This window comes from Mauremys reevesii, linkage group 2 (assembly GCF_016161935.1).
Source record: "Mauremys reevesii isolate NIE-2019 linkage group 2, ASM1616193v1, whole genome shotgun sequence".
NCBI classification, from domain to species: Eukaryota; Metazoa; Chordata; order Testudines; family Geoemydidae; genus Mauremys; species Mauremys reevesii.
This window is the reverse complement of record NC_052624.1, coordinates 177,962,603-177,984,566: the sequence shown is the minus strand read 5'-3', so window position 1 is coordinate 177,984,566 and position 21,964 is coordinate 177,962,603. Positions and strand designations below refer to the sequence as shown.

Sequence of the window (21,964 nt, the reverse complement as noted above, 5' to 3'; positions counted from 1 at the left end):
AGATGAAATATCTCCCTAACCAGGCAAATTCAAATCAGAGAATTACTTGCTGCTATACTGGGACACAGTTGATCTGGGAAGAGACCCAAGTTCTGGAATCTACAGGAAACCTAAATTAAACCCACATTTTAATCCTATCTCTACGTGACTCTTTCTGAATTCTGGAAGCATCCCTTGTGGGAAACACAGCTGGTGGAGTATTTTAACTGGAATGTTGTCAGCCGGATTCTTATAGGCTTCTTGAGACGTTGACACTTCACTGGATGAGACTGTGCCTTGCAGTTTTGTTTTTATAGCCAGCAACTGAATATGCTTTCTACCAGACGATGGCACTCTATCCTTCTGCAAGGGAGCTCTTCCCAGTGTGCAGCAGTACAACACATTGGCTACACTGACATATCTGTGAACAAGACATGACATAAATGCTACCTACTAATTTGTATCTCTTCTGCTGGTGCAGAGACCAGTGGTCTGGCTGGAGAGGGAGAGAAATGAGAGCAAGATGAAAATTGCAGAAGGGAAATTACTATCTTTGAAATCTCATTATTCTAAGCAACAATTTATAAACAAATTATAATAACCGGTTCTGATCCAGGGACTGTTTTTCTGAGCACGAAGCTGAAGAAGAGATGTGAGGCTCTAAGCCTATACTGCAATGATATCACTGGGGATTTGAAGGCTGTAAACCAGGGGTAGGCAACCTATGGCACGCATGCCAAAGGCGGCACGTGAGATGATTTTCAGTGGCACTCACACTGCCTGGGTCCTGGCCACCGGTCTGGGGGGCTCTGCATTTTAATTTAAATTTTAAATGAAGCTTCTTAAACATTTTAAAAACCTTTATCTACTTTACATACAACAATAGTTTAGTTATATATTATAGACTTATAGAAAGAGACCTTCTAAAAACGTTAAAATGTATTACTGGCACGCAAGACCTTAAATTAGAGTGAATAAATGAAGACTTGGCACATCACTTCTGAAAGGTTGCTGACCCCTGCTGTAAACGAAAAGCAATTCTGTGGATCCTCCTTATGTCTCTTAAAGTGATACTGTTAATATAAAAACATATATAATAAAAAAACAATATACTCGCCTCCTTATATGGATTACTGATAATACCAGAAGCCCCAATGCATAAATGGAAACACAACTGCACACCTAATTTGCATGCTCAGTTACCCACTTGTACGCGGGCAGTTATGGAAGCATAGGCCTTGGATTGTTAAAACCAAAAGAATTTCAGAACTCTAATCTACTCCTCAACACTGATGTTGTTTGTTTCCCTTCTACAACTCACTCATTTTGGAAAGCAATACTGTACTAAACCAGTTAGTTTCTGGTCCATCTCTCTTTGTGATGCTCACGGACCAGCCACCATTGTGCAGCGTCTGGGTTCTGAACACTGCAGGGAAATATTTAAAACTAAATCTAAACCACTTGCACTGAGATTTGTTTTGCTTTTCAAAAAAATAACCCACATACTTCTCTGAACTAAACTGCTATCTAACTGATCTAATCTATTCCCCTGCTCATCACTGCGGAATCTGAGCTACTTGGATAGTGGACAGTATCAAATTAATGATTTATGACCATTGAACTCTGGGTCCAAAAGGCCCTTTGCAAAGTTATAATTTCCTTCTTTACAATGCAAGCGAGTATGACACAAAGTGAAGTGTGGGTAGCCTAGGCTCTGGGATGATTTTTCTTCTAACATTTCCCTTGAACACACAGCATGAGAGCTATGCAGCACTTAAACCACTCCTAACCAAAATCTGAATGACACTCTGTGTAGTGTTTCAGTGCCTTCAATGTGTGAGTGAAAGCATTACAAGAAAGCTCCAAGTTTCAAGCTATGGAAATTCACAGCCTTGTCCCCTCTTTACCCCTCAGAGACAGTTTTTCATTTGAGACTGAACAGTACTGGAGCCTTCTGAAGCAGGAATCAGTCAAAGCTAAAACTCAGCTGTCAGACTGAAAAGCATATGCTTTTTTGAGGTTTAAACTGAGTAATTTTACATTTTAATACCACTAGGAGCCTGGCTCAGATTTGATCCTTTCTTTGGGTCCTCTAGTTATAAAGTACAATGGGGCCTGTTCCAAATAATATCACTGCCTACAGTCCCAGTGCATAGGGCAATGGACTAGACACTCAGAGACCTGGATTCTATTCCTGCGTCTGGAACTGACCCACTTTGTGACCTTGGGCAAATCCCTTCTGTGCTTCTGCTTCCCCTACCGCCTTTTGTCTGTCCTGTCTATTTAGACTGCACACTAGTCAGACTGGGGATCATTCTTTTACTATGTGCAGTGCAGCTCTGATGTTCGTTGGGACCTAATACAACGAAGTAATAGTACTAATGTCTACAGGTTTGCAATATGATCTGGGTTGTTGAGCTAACAATTTGAAACAAGTACACAAATGATGCCTTCCCCCAGGCATAGTCAAACCATAAGATGATTCTCCTCTTTCCCCAGCGTTACTCTGGTGTAACTTCACTGACTTAAACTGAGTTTAAACTGGTAGTGAGAGGAGAATCAAGTCCCGTAGTTTCCCAAAACAAGATCTACCATTGCATAAAATGGGCCTGATTTATTACTGGTATAACTCCACCGGCACCGTACAAGGGGTGACTTTGGGCCAGTGAGATCTCTAACATGGCATGCGCTGTTAGGTGTGTGCCAGATGAAGAACTGAGAACACAACTCCCCCTTGGAAGGCGCCATAAGGTAAGTTGTTTCCAGGAAGACAGAATTGGTATCTTTCCACCTACACCCACAATTTGCAATGCTCATTACCTGTGCTCGATGCTCTCCAACTGCAAACTGTATCACAGCAATGCCTGGGTTATGGCTGTCTTCAATCCTCTCCACTGTGCTGGAGTCTATTTTCAGGTCATTGCTAATTTCTGCACTCTGTATAAAGTCTTCTGTTTTTAAGTCCTCTACTTTCTTCAGCTCCCCATTGGCCAACTGAATGATTGACCCTTTCATGAAGTAAGGAGGCAGTGTAGGAGGAGCTGCCGTTGGAGAAGCTACAGACTGCACCACCGGGAGGTGGATCTGGGCCTGCACCAAGGCTGCCTGGTAGGCTGGCTGGGTTGCTAGAGACTCAGCACTGAAATTCTCACTCTTAGGAATGGTGGTAGTGACAAATGTATGAGGCACTGCTGCAAACTGGGGAGATGAAGTGACTATAGCAGGTGCTACTCCTGATGATTCAACGTCTGCATTGCCAACTGGTATAAGCAGGGGCTGGGTGCCAGGGATCACCAGGTGCTGTGGCAGGTTTCCAGGGTAACCAATCGCTTGCTGCTGACTGCTCAGATAGCCAATTACTGGCGGCTGGGCCCCGGCATAGAAGGCTGTCGCAGGCAGCCCGACAGGGAGTTGCTCTGAGGCGCTGTGGGTGGTCTGAATGACAGTGTGGGGGGACAGCGTGGCAACTGCTTTCACCCCCTCATGGCCCATAGTCTGTTGCGGAGATAAAGCATAAGACCTGTGGGCTGGCTTTCCTAAATGCAGGTTTCCCTTGTCATTGAGGACTGAGGGAGGAGTTTCTCTGCTGGTGGCCTGCTGTACCTCCATCTCCGTAATAGGTGTGCTGCTGTTCGGTACAACCATAACAGAGGCCCGGATGCCTGAGGAATCCCGTGCACTGTACTCAGCAGGACTCGAGTGCACCACCACATGTCTGGTCTCATAATGATGAGGAGCTGGTTTATTGCCTGCTTTGACTAGACTCACATCTCCAGAGGGTGAGAGGCCGTACCTCCTGCTTTTCTCAATCTCTCCATTCAGTATTTCCTTTGCCTGCATTGCCTGCAGCCTGCTGCTCTCGGCTTTCTTGGTAGAATCCCTCGTAACGAAGTGGCCCCCGGAGTCCGAGTACTGCACCACCACTTGGGAGGAGGGGCCGAGGGTGAGGGTGTGTGGAATCGCCGTTTGGTGGGGATGCAAATGGACTGGGATGGTCGGAGGAGAGACATTTCTGACCGCGCTCTGGGGAGAGCTGGAAATGTGGACATACTGGTTTTGCTGGGTCGGTGGAGGAGACCCTGCTGCAATCAATCCAGGTGTCCTGACTAGATGCTGCTCAACTTTGTGCCCCTGCTGACTTAAGCTGCTCATGCTGGCCAGGAAAGTGGAATAAGCCTCCAGCTGGGAACGCTGGGATGGAGTGGTTGCAACAGCAGTGGCAGAGGCTGCCGCACAAGTTGCGGAATTGGCTGTCGGGGAAATCAACTGGGAGGGGATGAATCCGGCGTATGGTCCACTGTACTGGGGCCCAACGAACTGGAAAGTGTGCTGCAGGTGCGTGTACTGCACCGGGGATACAGGCGTCCCTGACTGTGAGAGTGCGGGCGAGTACACTGTGGGAAGTGTTGTTGAGACTGGAACAGACCTGGGAGCACTCGGTGGAGAATAGTCCATTCCTGTAGACGATGCTTTGTGTAAACCCTGCTGCAAGCCAATCTCCACTGAACTCCCTCCAGGCCGGTGCCTTCCACCCATGCTGCTCTGGCTGCTGGGCGTACTGGAGAGCCATGTTAAGTTGTCCGTGCGGTGGTTTTCGTTTGGCAGGACCACTGGCTTCACCTCGGACGGCAGGCTGGTGGTGGGGATTTCTCGCTTTTTGGGCGGCAGGCATTCATTGCTCCTCTCTTGGTTGGATTTCATCTTTCGCCGTCCCCCCTCCACTGTTCTTGCTTCACTGTCTGGCTGGTTCTGATTTCAGTCTGATAAATGGAAAGTCACATTTGATTTCTGAAGGGGATCCAGTGACTTCATGAGGAATCATCTCCCTGTGAGCACAATGCTCCAACAGCTGCTCTGGATTCTGCAATGAGAAAGAAGGGGAAAGGGAAATCAAAATATTAGCACTGGGGGAAAAAAAACACTCTACAAAGTTAAGACCAGACCTTTAGTGCTGCATGCACTCCAAGGATCTGTTTATTGCTATACTGTAAAAGCAGCTAAACACTGGACATATTAACACATCCTGAAAATTATTAAGACATTAGACAAATCAAAACTCAAAATTTCTAATTTTCAGCAGTTAACAGTGGTAACTTATTTCTTAACACCCGGAGGCTCCTTCTTTCTTCCTCTGTGCAAAAGCCTTGTGTTTTCAAAATATATATTTCATTCTCCTCTCTCACCCTCCAATCCCCACAAACGATTGTATGATCCATCAGAGTGTGTTGTACAGCATGGGGTCACTGCATTATCTCACATGCTATAGGACAGGGAGATCTGAAGAACTCACATGGAAAATATTTACATTAGCAACAAGTAGCTGTTAGCAGTGTATAAGTAAGGTGCATTACTTCTGAACTCTTATGCCTCTGAGTCACCAACAGTGACTTCATTTTGCTTCGGTCTGCACAGCAAACACAGCAGTTACCTTTTTTCTCTCCCCTCATGCCACAGCTCATTACAATGAGACACAAGTGCCCTTCATCTACTAGTCTGGCATTAAACCTCCGTCAAGCCATTTATTTACAGCAGTAGAATAAAGCCAAAGATGGCTGGGAGCCAGATTTCTCATGAGGTTTCTCCTGCTTTTTTGAGCTCCCTCTGCTATTGGTCACTCAGAGGAAAGTGACCATGTAGATCTCTACTCTGGAAAAATGATTGGTTGCTGCATATGTGCCTGCACAGGTTAAACTGTACCAACGCGTTTAAAACTATACACCATGATGATGACCCTAGACATAGCTCCTACTAGATCATATTCCCTTGTTTCCTAGCAACAAATGAACTATGAGGCACAGCTGCTGTATGTAACAAACAGATTTCCACTAGTGCAGGGACAGAGGATTTACAAAGTCAATGGGAATTGCTCTCTAACAAGAAGCAGATTAAATATTCCTCCTATGAGGCCACAGCTTGAGTTGAGGATTTCATAGCCAAGAAGCAGAGCAGCAAAGTTCAGCTCAGAATTCGGGTCTGAATGTTCCCGGAGTTCAGAGATGTATCAGTCTGTCCCTTCCTGTTAAGACAGAATGGAGGCCACCAGCAAACCTGGATGCCAATCTGAACTCACCAAAGTTGCAGGGTGTGGGGTTTTGATTTGCACCTATCTTTACAGCAGAGATAACAGGAACCCAAAGGCTTGTGATTTTATATAGGGTTTGAGCAAACTGTCATCTCTTCCCTCTGCCCTAGCTATAAAATTATTTTTGCCATCCTTGATATAGGGAACAAAGTCTCTCTAATTCTTTCATTACCTGCTAAAGAAAATACTCAATAATTAATTACTCTGCTAGACACTAAAAATCATGGACTGAACAGAGACACTGGATTTATGGCTTATTACAACAATCTGTAACCCACTAGCCCCCCTTTTTGTCCAGTGATTGCAGAGGTGTTAATGGCCCACTCTGTCTTGACTGGTCCCGTACAATATGTGCTAACTACTTATGATAAACAATCTGTTCCACTCCTTGCTGTGAGGCTTGATGTTCCTTCCCCAGACCTGAAGAAGAGCTCTGTGTGGCGCGAAAGCTTGTTTCTCTCACAAACGAAAGTTGGTCCAATAAAAGATATTTTCTTTAGAGAGACAAGGTGGGTGAGGTAATAACATCACACCAGTTTAATCCCTGACATTTTTTTTTTACAGTCACAGTATTTCCCCCCAGATATCACGAACTCCTGCTTTGCCTTCTTTTATAATTAAAACTTTACAGAAAATGAAACTCTTCTCACGCCCTTCCAGCCATTGCTTGGCATCTGTACTGCTAAGTTGTTTTTTTAAAGATATGCAAGGGTGGGCGTTCAGAAATCTTATGCCTCACGCTCAGAACTTTTAACAAGAATCGCATTTCTTATGAGAGAGAGCGAGACACACAAAGTCAGAGGATCGCTTAGTGGAAACTGATGATGTAACAGACATTAAATGTGAACACTACGTATCAGTAATAGTTTTCTTATCTTACAGCAAATAATATTGCTTTTATAGCCCCTGCCTTCATTGCTTTGGTTCTAGTACAAAGCATGGAACAATAAACCTGCTGTATAACTCTTGCATAATATTTTGGAGACATGGCAGACTGAGATTAAATCTCGCTTTAAGGCCATCATTTGGATTTATGTGTCCAAATTTGAGGTGCCTTCAAGATATTATAATCTTATGGGGAAAATCTTTAAGTATGCTATGGTCCGGGGCAGTCTCCTTTTTAAGCTGATTATTCCATTTCTGAAAATTTTAAATCGAAAACAAACAACCACCACCACTAGTTGCATAGCCCCTACATAAATACTATCTGTTGTGCTTCTCCATTGATGTTTTTATAGCAATAATTACTGCTAGATAGAATTAAGCTGACATTGGCAGGTGGACAAGTTATCTGTAGGTTTTAGAGTTCTTAAACAAAAGCAGCTATATTAGCTTCAGTTCTCTGCCAAACCCAGGCAAAAATACTGCTGCGAGGGACAGCACGGTCTCTAGTGCTCACAGCAGGGGACAGAAGTCAGGCCTCCTGGGTTTTATTCCAACCTGAGTGCTGACATTAATTTGCTGCCGGATTGTCGATGACTCACTTAAAAATTCTCTCTCTCAATGTGTCCATCTGTAAAACAGGTCTAGTACAACAGTCCTGAGAGGCTTTGTTAATTCTTGAAAGCTCTTTAAATACTCTTTAAGACCCGGAGCTGCTTTCCTATACAAGTGCCAAGTATGATGATGATGATGTTAGGCAGAAAGGGAGAAAATTTGAAGAAGAAGAAAATGGCTTTTAAGTGACTATATTAAAGCATATGCAAAGCTTAAAAAAATAGTTTCTTGAGCGTGCCTTTTCAGAAACAGCTCCACGCACAATACCAGTTGATATGCCCAGCTATAAGGACTTGCCAGTGAGCCAGGGAAATCTGCTACTACTGTGACTCAGTAGGAATTTTAGCTAGATAAGGACAGGCAAGAATCAACAGCCCCTTTATTTGTACTGTTGTTATCGTTATTCATAACAGTTGCTCCGTCTGTTTTGGCAACAGCTAAAATTATTCTATTACATTTGACTTATCGATTTTTATTTTTAAGTTTAACTAAAAATAAAATTGCCATGCTACATTTGCGCAGTCACTGTTAGTTAACTTTAGCTCACTGTAGTGTTCTATCCTGGGCATCAAACATTGGCACATAAAGCAAAAGCTCTCCCTGACTCAGGAAGCTGCATTGAGGCGCTGGGGTGGAACCTGTTTTACACATTCATTTGTATTGCTTCCATTTTTACAGCCAGCTCAGACGGAACTCGGGTAGTTGACAGGATTGGCCTGCCCTTTGATCTGTTCTCGAGATGGGCCTGAACCAACCCCCGAGCTCCAAATACATTGAATTAAAGATAAAGTTTGGATTCAAATCTGAAACTGACCACTGGCACTTTTGTGTACAACAGGCTAAAGCAAAACTTCAGGTCTAAATCCACTCCAATTTGGGGACGCTTGTATATGGAAGAGAAGTGGTTGGGCCCTCTGGGTCTAATAGGCTGAACCAAACCCCAGATTTAGATGTTCCAGAACTTGGAGGAAGTTTCAGATTTGCCACCTCGAATTTGTTGTAGGGAGTGTTACAAATACCTCAGTGTAGTTTCACTTTGCAGGACTCTGTGGAAGGATTTTGTTCTGCTTCCCCCTCCGTAGGTTTGTACACCCGAGTTTTGGGTTTGAGTAAACCCCTGATGCGCAAAATGAAATTCAATCCAAACAGCCAATTATCAACAGCTTTTGCAATGAATTTATGCAAAATTATGGATTTCTGATTTGAGGGAAAAACCATAAATGAGCCCTAAGTCATTTAAAAGGTCCTGGAGTCTTAGCAAACCTTTTTGTGATCAACCTGGTATTGACTTTGTAATAAGATCTGAAACCTGGTGAATTTCACATGGTTGCGTGGTTTTGTTTTGCTTTTTTGCAAATATTTCCTACAATTCTGCTCTTAATCAGTGGCAACAAAAGGGCTTCCCATAATGTCCAGGTTCTGGAGAATGGAGGACAAACAAGCTAACATAGGGAAATAACAAAATAATAATAGAAAGGAGATTTGGAGTGAAATGTAAATATTGGCCAAAATTCTCAAACCTGGCTACTTAAAGTTACTCTTCTAACTCTTATCATACAGACAAACGACAGGATCCTCAGAAATGCCAGGCACCCACTGAAGCAAAAATCAGCCCTTTTTTTACTTAGGTGCTTCCAATGGAGCTGTAAGCTTTGGCCTAATATTTTAAGTATAATTTCAATTACAACCACAAGGCTAGAACGGGGACTGTTTGGCCAAAGTGAAGAGGGCAAAAGGACCACTCAAAGGAATGAGGTAGAGGATGAAGTTAATTCATTTTCACTTGCTATCCTAGAGTCACATTTTCATCCTGCTTGCATCCCTAGATGTGGCTTTGTTTAACATTTATTATTTACACATTTACTTTGCTGGATTGTAAGTCATTCCCAACTCCTACATTTCCTTTTCTCATTGAACTTGAGAGTTTTCAATCAAAATTTGCAGGATGTGTAATACAGCTGTAAACACTGGATGATCATCACTCCCACCATGTGTGTGTGTGAGGTACATACGAATGTGTCTGTGTCTGTGTGTGTGTTGAAGGCTGAGGAGGTAAAGGGGACAAGAGGAGATTGGCGAGAACAGCTGGACTTTGATATTTCTGGCAGCTAGTGCACATGGAACATTGCTGAAGTGTCTGGGTTGCCAGTGTCCGCTGGCGGCCTGCCCATACTCAAATTCCTGGAAAGGCTCAAGTTGGAGGAGTCCCCGTCTAGGTCTGTGCGGGTCCCAAATGGATTGTTCAGTAGGGCTCAGAATATGCACTTTCATGCTAAATTGTAATCTGTTTCCACAAAGGCCTCAACACATCTACCTACCAGAATGGTATTTTCATAGTTATTTTTCTAATGAATGTAAAGCTCATGAAAAGAGCCTGACTGATAGCTCTGGAAATCAAAATCCTTTCTATATCCATATAGTAGGTACATCAAGTGCCATAATAGCAATGCAAGCTTCCCTTAACGTCTTATCCCTGACGCAAGAAACCACTCTGTGGGCCAGAGGGGAGTTCAGACTCTGTGAGCCAGACTTTTAAAGGCATTTAGGTGATTAAGGCTGTAGATACATGCCTAGTGGGATCTGAGGTTCCCACTAGGAATTAGGCCCCTTGGCACTTCTGAAAATCCCACTGTGCTCCTACCTGCATCTTTAGGTATCTAATTGCCTTTACAAGTGTGGCCCCAGATCCTGGTCTTTTTGCTGAGACTACTAACAAGGGTATTAGGTAGTACCAATCTTATACACTAGAAACAGGACTGAGGCCACAAGCTCATTTTCACATCAGCCACAGAACAGTCACCAGAAGAGAACAACTTTCAGTCATCAACCTAAGCTGTATTCAAACCAGCATACTAGAGAGAAAAGGGCCTGGAGACCCCCATCCTGGTAATACACGTTATTACCAGTTTTTAGTATTGCATTTTCCCACACAAGCCACGACTGGCAGTTTCACTCATCCATCAAGTCAATACACAATGCACTGCCTGCTGCCAGTCACCATGTTCTGTCAGCCAAGTGCAGAACAATTCAATTTGATCCCACTTAATAATCAAACAGTGCATTGAAAAGACAGACCCTTGAATCAAAGCGTGGCACAACTTTGTCATGGTATGCTGTATACAGCCCTGCAGAATCAACTGCACACCCCATCAATATTGTCCATAACACCTATTAGACAAGCAAGGCTTGAGCCTGTAAAGTAACGAGCACACTCAACTCCCACTGAAGTCAACAGGAGAAGAGATAAGTCAGCCGCCCATGTCAGAAGCTCAGCATCCTGCAGGTTTGGGCTTGTGTAGATCAGAAGATGGCCAAGTTGTGGACAACTCTGCAGCTACGTTCTGATTCTCAGATCTATACGCCAGCTTTCCCCAAACTCTACACACTAACATCTGCCAGCTACATATTCATAGTTGTAACTGGCACAGATTTCATTAGCCTTGCCATGTGTAGCTTAGTGCAGACCAACAACAGCGACGCAAGTTTATGGTCCAACCCTACCAATTTCACAGTTCTCTGGCAGATTTCCCAGGAGGGCCAGCTGCAGCGATCCATTAACAAGAAACATAAAAAAACGCTGATAAAATTTGAAAATCTCTTCCCAGAACTAAAAGATTCCTGATCAACACCGTCTGTGTGTGAAATTGTCCACTGCGGTGTTGGCACTTAGTACATTTTTGAAAATCCACCATAGCAAATTGATACCATTTTTGCTGAGTGAGCAACATCCCACCTCCCGCCGCCATCAGATCAGATCTCCTGTGCTCAATATAAAAAGCAACTGATATAAGCCAACTTGAAGCAGGAGAGCATTGGATGTGAGCTAGCCAATAGCTCAACGATGCTTCAATATTTTATGGTGTGCGTGTGTGTGCGTGCACGCACATGTATGGGGTCAGAGTTGTGATTAGCTGATGGTTTAGGGAAAGCAATCTCCAAAGGGAGTGAGTGGCAGTATACTCACATCACTGGACTGCCATGTGTTCCAACTGAGTCATTCACTTATTTTATGACATTTATACATGTGTGTCACAGAAAGAGATTGTTTAGAAAACAATGTCAATGCAAGAACACTGTCACAGGATAACTGTCTGCTCCTGTTACCCAAGTGCTGAATTTGTTGAGATGAAGGTGAAATCTTTATTTTCTAAGCAGGGCACATTTGTCCTGTGGCAATGTTCTACTACAATTACTTTAGTTATATAGACTTAATTATCTTATATGATGGATGTTGGTGAGCTGCACAAGAGTGGCAGTTACTCACTGTGCTATTATTAACCTGCTGCATTATGATTAATTTAGAGGCGGATTTAATTTTCAAAAGTTTGCAGACTTCCCAAGTCATTTTACTTGGGGATTACCACATAACCCTCTACCTCTGTGTGCAAGGAAAAGATGCTTCCTCTCCACCCCCGAGTACGAATAATCATGCAATGAGTTTTGAAGGCAGCAACAGAAGAACACAACTATCTGTGCATAGATTTAGACATGCAGCCACATGTCTATTGCACAGTAATTTTATGCTGCCATTTTCAAATATTATTAGCATGGATTCTTAGCTGTACATTTGCTGAGTCCTTACTCTCACATTTCTCATGTCAAAGCCCTTAACAAATGTTAAAACTTCCTTTCTGGAACATTTTGCACTGAGTTACTTTGGAGGAAAGCTTGTTCTCTGCACACAGGCTGAGTAAACAAGTTGTGAAGGGAATGTGTTCTCTCCAGCTTGTCTACACTACAGCTTATGTCAGAATAACTTACGTTGCTCAGCAGGGTGAATAAATCACCCCCTGAGGGAGGTAAGTTACAACGACTTAGCTTCTGCTGTTTGGGGGGCTGGAGTAGTTAAGCCAATAGGAGAGCTCTCTCCCACTGGCTTAGAGTGGCTACATTAGAGAGCATACAGCGGTGCAGCTGCATCAGTGCAACCTCACCACTGTAAACTCTCTAGTGTAGCCATGCCCTTCCAAAGCTACAGTGCCATTCCGCAGCAACTGCTGCAGACTAAGGGCTGCAGCAATGTCTCCCCCTCCACGTCACAGGGACCACCCTCACTGGAGTCCCCAGAAATTCCCTGCAAATTCCACAGTACTGCCAATCCCAGGCATTCAAAAGTCATGGATTCAAGCCCCTGCAAAAACCACAAGACTGGCTTAAAACTCATGAGATTTTTTTTTAAATTACACATTTTAGGTCTTTTTATTAGCCTTCCTGTGTTTGAACCTTTAGGGTTCTCATGCTCCTGCTTTGAGAACCATAAGGGCTAGAAACTTACTTTTTCTTTTAAACGAAAGCTGAGATTCCCACGTAATCATCTGACTCCAGGAGCTGGGCATTAAAAAAACAACACCAAAATATTGCAGGACTTGTGATAAAATTGTGAGAGTTGGCAATTCTGATAAGAGAGGAGGTACCCTCTGAGCAAGGGGGTATGGACTCCAGGGCGCTCCAATCCTGTGGAGAATGAAGCAGCACTATTTGTCAGTTAGTAAAGGCCTTACTGTAAGCTTTTTGGGGTAGAGACTGTGTCTAACTAGGAGTATGTAAACTGTCTACCACAACCTCTAGGAACTACTGTAACCCAAAAACCCGGATAACTACAAGCATGGCTTTCCATCTGCATAGCAAATAGAGAAATAGATACTGTACATCCAATAATTCTCCTAGGATAAGCATCTATAGCTTTAAATTAGGGCTGTCAATTAATCACAGTTAACTCATGTGATTAACTAAAAAAATTAATTGTGATTGATTAATTGCACTGTTAAGCAATAATAGAAACCATTTGAAATTTATTACATATTTTTGGATGTTTTTCTGCATTTTCAAATATAGTGATTTCAATTACAACATAAATACAAAGTGTATAGTGCTCTCTTTATATTTTTTATTACAAATATTCGCACTGGGAAAAATTATAAAAATAGTATTTTTCAGTTCACCTCATACAAGTACTGAAGTGCAAGCTCTATCATGAAAGTGCAACTTACAAATGTAGGGTTTTTCTTACATAACTGCATTCAAAAACAAAACAATGTAAAGCTTTAGAGCCTACAAGTCCACTCAGTCCTATTTCTTGTTCAGCCAATCACTCAGACAAACAAGTTTGTTTACATTTACAGGAGATAATGCTGCCCACTTCTTAATTACGTCACCAGAAAGTGAGAACAGGCGTTCGCATGGCACTGTTGTAGTTGGCATTGCAAGATATTTATATGCCAGATGCGCTAAAGATTCATATGCCTCTTCATGATTCGGCCATCATTCCATGCTGATGACGCTCCTTAAAAATATAATGCATTAATTAAATGTGACTGAACTCCTTGGGGGAGAATTGTATAACTCCTGCTCAGTTTTACCTGCATTCTCGGATAAATAGCAGTTATAGCAGTCTTGGGTGATGATCCAGCACATGTTCGTTTTAAGAACACTTTCACTGCAAATTTGACAAAATACAAAGAAGAAACCAATGTGAAATTTCTAAAGATAGCTACAGCACTCGACCTTAGATTTAAGAATCTGAAGTACCTTTCAAAATCTGAGAGGGATAAGGCATGGAACATGCTTCCAGAAGTCTTAAAAGAGCAACACTCTGATGCAGAAACTACAGAACCCAAACCACCAAAAAAGAAAATCAACCTTCTGCTGGTGGCATCTGACTCAGATAATGAAAATGAATATGTGTCGGTCTGCACTGCTTTGGATCATTATTGAGCAGAACCCGCCTTCAGGATGGACGCATGTCCTCTGGAATGGTGGATGAAACATGAAGGGACATATGAATCTTTAGCACATCTGGCATGTAAATATCTTGTGACGCCGGCTACAACAGTGCCATGCAAACACCTGTTCTCACTTTCAGGTGACATTGTAAACAAGAAGCAGGCAGAATTATCTTCTGCAAATGTACACAAACATGTTTGTCTGAGCGACTGGCTGAACAAGAAGTAGGACTGAATGGACTTATAGGCTCTAAAGTTTTACATTGTTTTATTTTTGAATGCAGGGTTTTTTTGTATATAATTCTACATTTATAAGTTCAACTTTCATGATAGAGATTGTACTACAGTATTTGTATTAGGTGAATTGAAAAATACTATTTCTTTTGTTTTTTACAGTGCAAATATTTGTAATAAAATTATAAAGTGAACACTGTACACTTTGTATTCTGTGTTGTAATTGAAATCAATATATTTGAAAATGTAAAAATCCAAAATATTTAAATAAAAGGTATTCTATTATTAACAGTGCGATTAATCGTGATTAATTTTTTTAATCGCTTGACAGCCCTACTTTAAATCGAGTGGGCCAGAGCTATACATTTTGGATCCAACTTAGAGAGTTTGGATCTGGAGTCTTAGTTCTGGCTTATCGTGAGTTATAAGCTAATGCTCTTTGAACTAAATCCTCTGTGAATTTTTTCATCATTTTATCATATTTAAAGCACAATTCTTGTGGTTTTGATTTTTCAGACCTTACAGATTTTTCAGACCTTACCAAAAAACCTTGCTCTTGTTTCCATTGAATTTAATCGTGAAATCCCAATTAACCTGAGTGTGAGCAAGGTTGGCCCCAAATGGGCTTGATTCTCCATTATGCAAAATGCACATAAGTCCTTCCAGGACAGAATGGTAGCCTGTTACACCCACTTTGCCCAGCTGGGAATGGCTACACAGGATGCAATGCGGAAGAGAATCAGGCTCACACAGGTCTAAACCTTGTTCCTCCATGAAATACAAAAAGGAAAAGTACTGTCCTCCTACAGCCCCTTACGCTTAGATGATGACTGTCCGGGGGCGTAGGCAGAGGCTGGATTTCAGAGCTGAGAATCCTATGATGAGACATATCAATAGTACGACCTAAAACGGCCTCGCACAAACAACATGTGTGGTTATGCTAAATGATAGTGTAAGATAACCACTCGTGAAGGATTATAATAAGCAGCCCCTAGCAGATGGGTTTGTTGCGCAGCATCATTGCACCGACAAAATTTACAACTGACAACAATGGACTGTCACCCATTTATGCCTTTAGTGAATTTGACTCATTACATGAAACACAAGCAAAAGCTGCTATAAAGGGCCATGGGGAATCCCTTCTGTCCTGGAGGTTAGTGACTGCAATGCACTGGGGCCTGAGGCACTGTCAATGTCTGAGTTCGTTCTACAGTTCATTCCAGCACACTTTTCAGCAGAGAGCACCCCATGTATAAATGTGCCCTCAGTGGGATCTTACCTTCAGATGTTTTAAGGGCTGCCTTCCTTCTATTCCCACGCATAATCAAATCTCAGGCTTCAGAGTGTAAACTGACTGTCATATAGGTCAGTATGGAATTATTTAGCCCATCTCTAGTATTGCACAATTGGACAGATGCACTGTGTGAGTTTTTTTTTTTTTTTAAACATTCCTTTAAAGCATCTGGTACTGGCCATTGCCAAAGGCAGAATCCAGACTTGATGGACCAATGGTCTTATCTGCCATGACAAATCCCCTGCTACTATGCTTCTAAACCAATCCTCCTGGGGCATTTTATCAGCTTAAATGAGTGGACAGAGTTCATTTATAAACATGTGTAATAGCAGAAATGACTTTGTTGATGCTTTTCATTTAAATAAAACATACCCAGCTACAATGGGAGCTGCCTACATGATTTTTCATTGAAAATTTCTCATGGGTGACTAAAACTGTAGCAATACCCATGTTCCATCCATCTTAACAAGATGCAGAAACTGCCATCTCTACGTGCATGTGGATATACACATCTTTTTTACATATGCCATGTAAGTCTCATTCCGTGTGCAATGTAAGAACATGCTCATTAATGTGTCCCCTTTTTTTAAACCCATGCACATATGGCACAACAAGCTTTAAAAATGTCTGGCCTGATTCTCAGAGGAGATGAGCACCCACAACTCCCATCGGTATCAATAGGAATTGTGGGCATTTGGCACCTCTGAACATCAGGCCATTAGCTCATTGCATAAAGCAACCAATTTGGGGCTGCCAGTTTATACATAACAGCAGATGTTGTTCAAAAGTAGAATGTGATTTTCTGAATAAGCAGGGATGTGGGCAGCCTGGAGGTATTGTCTGAGGGGGAGGTTTTCAAAGGCAAAATGAGACATTAGATGCCAATGACTTTCAATAGGAGATGAGCTCCTATCTGCCCTCTATGTCCTTGAAACCCCCCTTCAATGTTCATTAATGAATAATGTGCTGTCATCGAGCAATCTCACTTACCTTGGTGTAAGGTAAGAATCAGTTAATTAGGCCTTATTTAGTTAATTTTGGACAGGGCTTAATGAGTGCTAACAATTTACCAGAATGCACATAAAACTCCCCAGCGATGGGGTCAAATGTCCCTGATTATTTAGGCCCTGATTCAGCAAAGCACTTAAGTGCATGCTTAGACTGAAGCACACTGACATAATCTCTACTTACGGGCTGCAATTTAAGTTTGCGCTAACGTGCTCTGCTGAATCAGGGCCCCTGACAGTTGTTACTGGCAAAGATTTTAAATGCAGGCAACTCTGCACAGACCCCAGTACATGCAGCTGGGCTCCACTTGTCTCGTAGGAGGCTGGTGGTGAACTGAAGTTTCCCCCGCCCACTCTTTTTATTGAATGAGTCAGTTATGGTTGGGTGTGCCCTAAAGAAACATCTTACTAACCCTCCCCAAATCCTGGCCTTCTGCACAGTGGTGTGATCACAGGAGTCAGTTATGTTCTGAGGTGTGTGTGTATGTTTGACTAAAAAACTGTTTAGCAGGCCCTCCCTAAAAATCTGAGGCTGGCTCTGCTACCCACCCTCTCAGACAAAACCATCAGCCAGCTATTCCTGTCTCATACTTTGCAGGGAGCTTCCCCCTTTCATGGCCAGTATTACAGGCAGATAAGACGGGCCAAATTTGTCATTAGTGTACTGTTGCCAACACAGCTAGGGTGAAATTGTCCCCCTACTGTTCTATCTAAATAGAAGATAAGAGAATCAATTAAAACAAAATGCAATAATCTGGGTTTATGATAATGCAGCATCCTACATAGTCACAGACTGCACTTGCAATTAAATAAACCATTCCTTCCAACCAAGATTACAAATCATCAGAGTCCCTCTCAAATGAGGGACATTTACAAATTAACATGTTGTGTTAACATGTAGTGCCAGGAATCTGCTTTTAACTAGACCACTAAAAATACATATCGGCCAGGACTACCAGAGTGAACGTATATTAAATCCAATCAAAACATTCTGGGGGAATTGGAAGCAGTTTCTCTTAAAAATGAAAAACTTTTGTTCTACCCAGACCAGTGAAGATAGAAAAAACATAGAAATCCAGTAAAGATAAATACATTTTTCTAAAAAAAAAAAAAAAAAAAGGAAAGTGGGCTTTTTTAAATTAAAAAATAGATACGTTGCACTGAGCAAACGAACCAGCAAATCACAGCCTGGAAAACTGACTGGGCCCTTTGTAAAACTGGTTAAGTGGTAAGCTTGTTTTCTCACCACTGTGACCACCTCTGGGAGAGTATCTTACCCGTCTTCCACTTGAATCCAAGGCACTAAGACAAGTTGCTTACAAACACCAGTGAAATGGACAAAGGGACGCCTCGCTACCTGCAGCTGTTTTCAATCGAAAAGCCGAGTAATTATTGCAGCCTCTCCTGTGGCTCATATGGAGCGCAGCATGGAGTTGTAAAGCATTATGCAAGTCTAATGAGCTGCCAGATCTCCTAGAGCACTCAGCAGCCAAGTCACTCCCTCCCACCATTGGCTCAGCTTCATTAACGTAATCAGGTATTCATTCATTCATTCACTCATTCAAAAAAGAAAATTACACTAACCCTGGCAGATAACCAGTGCCACATATGTAAGGAGTGCATGAACATCAGCGGCATCAACCTGAGGGGTTGGGTAGGCGATAAAGGTAGCTAACTGAATGTTTGCCACTCTTTGATATGAATTTAGTTTTGCATGGGGCTTTTGCACACATACCGTTGTCACAGCTACTGCCAGTACCGAGGGTCTAGGTGCTACTGTGTGAGTAGCTGCTGGCTGAGGAGATGGGGGAATGGAGAGCAACCCCTCAAGTCAATGCAGTCAGCAAGCAGTAGGGAGTAGTGCTTCCCACTCTGGCAGTGCAGGACCAGAAGAGTGGACTAATTAATTGTCAATTATGGAAGGGCCAGAATATTCGTTAATTCGTTTTGCTGGGAGTCTCTCTCTGACATGCCACACATGTCGTACAGTTAAAATAAAGGCTATAAACAACACAAAAGAGCAGGGGAAAGGAAGGTAACAACACAAAAGGTGTTAAAAGGATTTGGCAATAAAACTCTCTGTCTGATCCTTGTGTCTGTTAACATGCAAGAGACTTCCACAGGTCTGCAGTGCTCAAGTATCAAACAAGAATCCCTTTTATCGCACAGTCCTTGCACTTTCTTTACATAGTCCTTGCATGTAAGTCTGCAAAGGACATTATTTCTCCCCTGCAGCTGTCAGACAGAAAAGCTGGTTCATGAATATTCTTGAACAGAAAAACTGCATGAGCTTTACATACCCATGCTCACTGATGAGCAATAATGAAACAGGGCTAATATTGGAATATTTTAGCTGCTACTGACTGCACACAACAACTCCTAAGGAACACTACTATTACTAATGAGATCTGATTTTGTTAAAAAAAGGACTAAAGGACTATAAAAAAAAAGACTTTAAAAAGGACTAAAGAATGTATTGCTTGAAAGCCACGTTTCACTCCCCTTAGTTCTTAGGAATATGCATGCTTAAGCACGTTTAATACCAGGCAAGTCTCTGAAAATTCTACAGTTCTCAGGAATTTCCCTCCCAGGCAGACTGACTCCTCAGTTAAAGCTCATTTCAATTATTCAAACACTTGGGGTTGTCTACACTGCAGGTGTGGCACGTCTGGTGAAGATGCTCTGTTCTATGCCGATGGGAGAGAGCTTTTCCGTCGGCATAACAAACCCACCTCCGCAAGAAGCTCTCCCACCAACATAGCACTATGCACATCGGCATATAGGTCGGTGTAACTTATGTTGCTCAGGGGGTGGCTTATTCACACCCCTAAAGACAAGTTATTCCGACATAAGCGGTAGTGTGTACAAGCCCTTTAAACAGTGGTTTTTGCTTACCCTTCTCTTGATCTCCATTTCCAAATAAATACAGCCCTGAGCTTGAGCCCTCTTCTACCTACTTACCCACCTGACCTTCCTTCCCCACCTGCATCCCCAAGTGACTTCTCTTCCCAACAGGCAATCCTGACTCCATACCCTGCCCCATTTTTATCCTGTACTACTAATATGATCTTTGTCCCTCTTGCTCAATCACCCTTCCATTCTTTAGAGTAAGGATAATACTTTCTTATATTAGTTGCTCTGATTTTTTTATTAACCCCTTTTACCACTGAGATTCCATTCTCTGTGGCACTTTCCTTTTTTGTGAAATGCCTCCACCAAGCGGGAACACATTATGGGGTACCTTTGTGGCACAGTGGCAAGCTGTACTATTTTTAAAGAACAGGAGTGTAATTACACTAACTGAATCTATTTCCCTATGTTAAGTTCTCCTCACACGTTCTATGGGTCATCTCAATTATCACTTCAAAGGTTTTTTTTCTCCTGCTGACGATAGCTCATCTCAATTGACTGGACTCTTCCAGTTGGTATGCATACTTCCACCTTTTCATGTTGTCTGTATGTATAAATATCTCCTGTCTGTGTGTTCCATTCTATGCATCCGAAGAAGTGAGCTGTAGCCCATGAAAGCTCATGCTGAAATAAATTTGTTAGTCTCTAAGGTGCCACAAGTACTCCTGTTCTTTTTGCGGATACAGACTAACACGGCTGCTACTCTGAAACCTATTTTTAAAGAGGGTCTTCAGGAAAAGGATTGAGGTAGAAAGAAAAAGCTGTCGGGGAAGGGGGTAAGAGAGGGGAAGAAGCATATAAATGTATCTAATTTTTTTATGCAGTGTTGTTTTAGCCATATTGTTCCAAGGATATGAGAGAGACTAGGTGAGTGAGGTAATATCTTTTATTGGACAGAAGTTGGTCCAATAAAAGATATTACCTCATCCACCTTGTGTCTCTTTTTAAGTTTGTATTCCAATCAAATTGAACTTTAGTAGACACTCTGATTTGGTTCAGATAAGAGATAGGGATATGATTTGTACAATTCTGGATCTTTTTCTGACTCATTTCACTCTCCTTGATAAAGAATCGCTGAAGCAGTGGAAGGTTTAATGATTAAATGTGAAAGAATGAGAATGCAATATTTCAACATTCTGAAATGAGATTTGTATGTCTAACCGTGCTTCCATCTCCAAGCGTGGTCCTCCCAAGTGTCAAGTAGATTTTCCCCTCTCCATTTTTGAAAGCCCCACTTCTCTCCATTGTCATGGCTCTCTGGATTTACCTAATCCCTGAAAGGAAAACTAATATTCCTTTTGGAAAAGCAGACTCATGTCTCAAGCACATGCTGAAGCCCATAAACTGTATAACCAGTCTATTATAGCTACATATACTACACATAATAAAGCACTGCATATACAGTGTAAAGAATATTGATGATATCAATATTTATGGGCTAAGCTGCAGTGCAAAGTGATAAATGGCATTTATTGTACATTTCTGACCACCTCGCCTGCACTATAATTATTAATGTAACATTCCACACCCCCAAACAGCTTCAAACACTTGCAACTTTTTATAAAAACATAACCTGAAAGAAAAATGTGTCGTTCTTTCTCTCACAAAATGACACTGGTCTGAGATGCAGGATAGATAATGTTTAGTCCTAAATCAGTGATAGGTTTAAGGTCTGGTGTCTCATGACTCATCAGGGCTAGAAATGGGAGGTTTATAGTGGTAAAAACCCAGGAATTGCCCTTTCCAGGGATTTATTTGTAACACTAACAGATTGTGAGAAAACAAACCTTTAAAATTATGATATTGTGTTATGTGGGAACTATCAGGTACTAGCTGATGCATTTCTATAACAGCTCTTCTTTTCATCTTTGTCATTAACAAAATATATGATAGCACGGTCTAGTTTAAAGGTTGTACTAGCATTCATAAGTAATACAGCCATCCCGGACTCAGGCCAAAAAAAAAAAAAAAAATCAATACGCCACATCACCTCACTGTGTATCCTCTACGTACAAAACCTTGCTATAGGCTAGGTAGTCCCTGCCCACTCTGGTCACGGAGACTGGATTAGTCCCTTTATAGTGACAGACATGCTTAAAACACAGTTTGTCAACACATTTCATTGGCCACTTCAGACAGGGTTTGAATTGTTCCTTCCAGACAAGGATGGAAGCAAGGCCTGGTGAGAAGTTTGTACTATAACCTACCATGCTGTGTCTGTATCTGGATAAAGTGAGGA

The 21,964-nt window shown here is 42.1% G+C and overlaps 1 protein-coding gene across 17 annotated transcripts in view; it reads right to left on the bottom strand.

Moving 5' to 3' along the window:
- The window catches only part of ATXN1 (ataxin 1), a 290,595-nt gene that overhangs the window by 18,146 nt on the left and 250,485 nt on the right, over positions 1-21,964 (bottom strand). For 14 of the 17 annotated variants that reach the window (XM_039521465.1, XM_039521454.1, XM_039521460.1 and 11 more), the window contains 2 exons: positions 2,800-4,840; positions 434-475 (listed from right to left, as the gene is read on the bottom strand). In XM_039521465.1, the coding sequence (XP_039377399.1) occupies positions 434-475; positions 2,800-4,680 (1,923 nt within the window). In that variant the 5' untranslated portion in view covers positions 4,681-4,840. Of the gene's footprint in view, positions 1-433; positions 476-2,799; positions 4,841-5,407; positions 5,686-21,964 lie in introns of those variants that run through there. The other 3 variants (XM_039521470.1, XM_039521472.1, XM_039521471.1) reach the window with 3 other exon arrangements.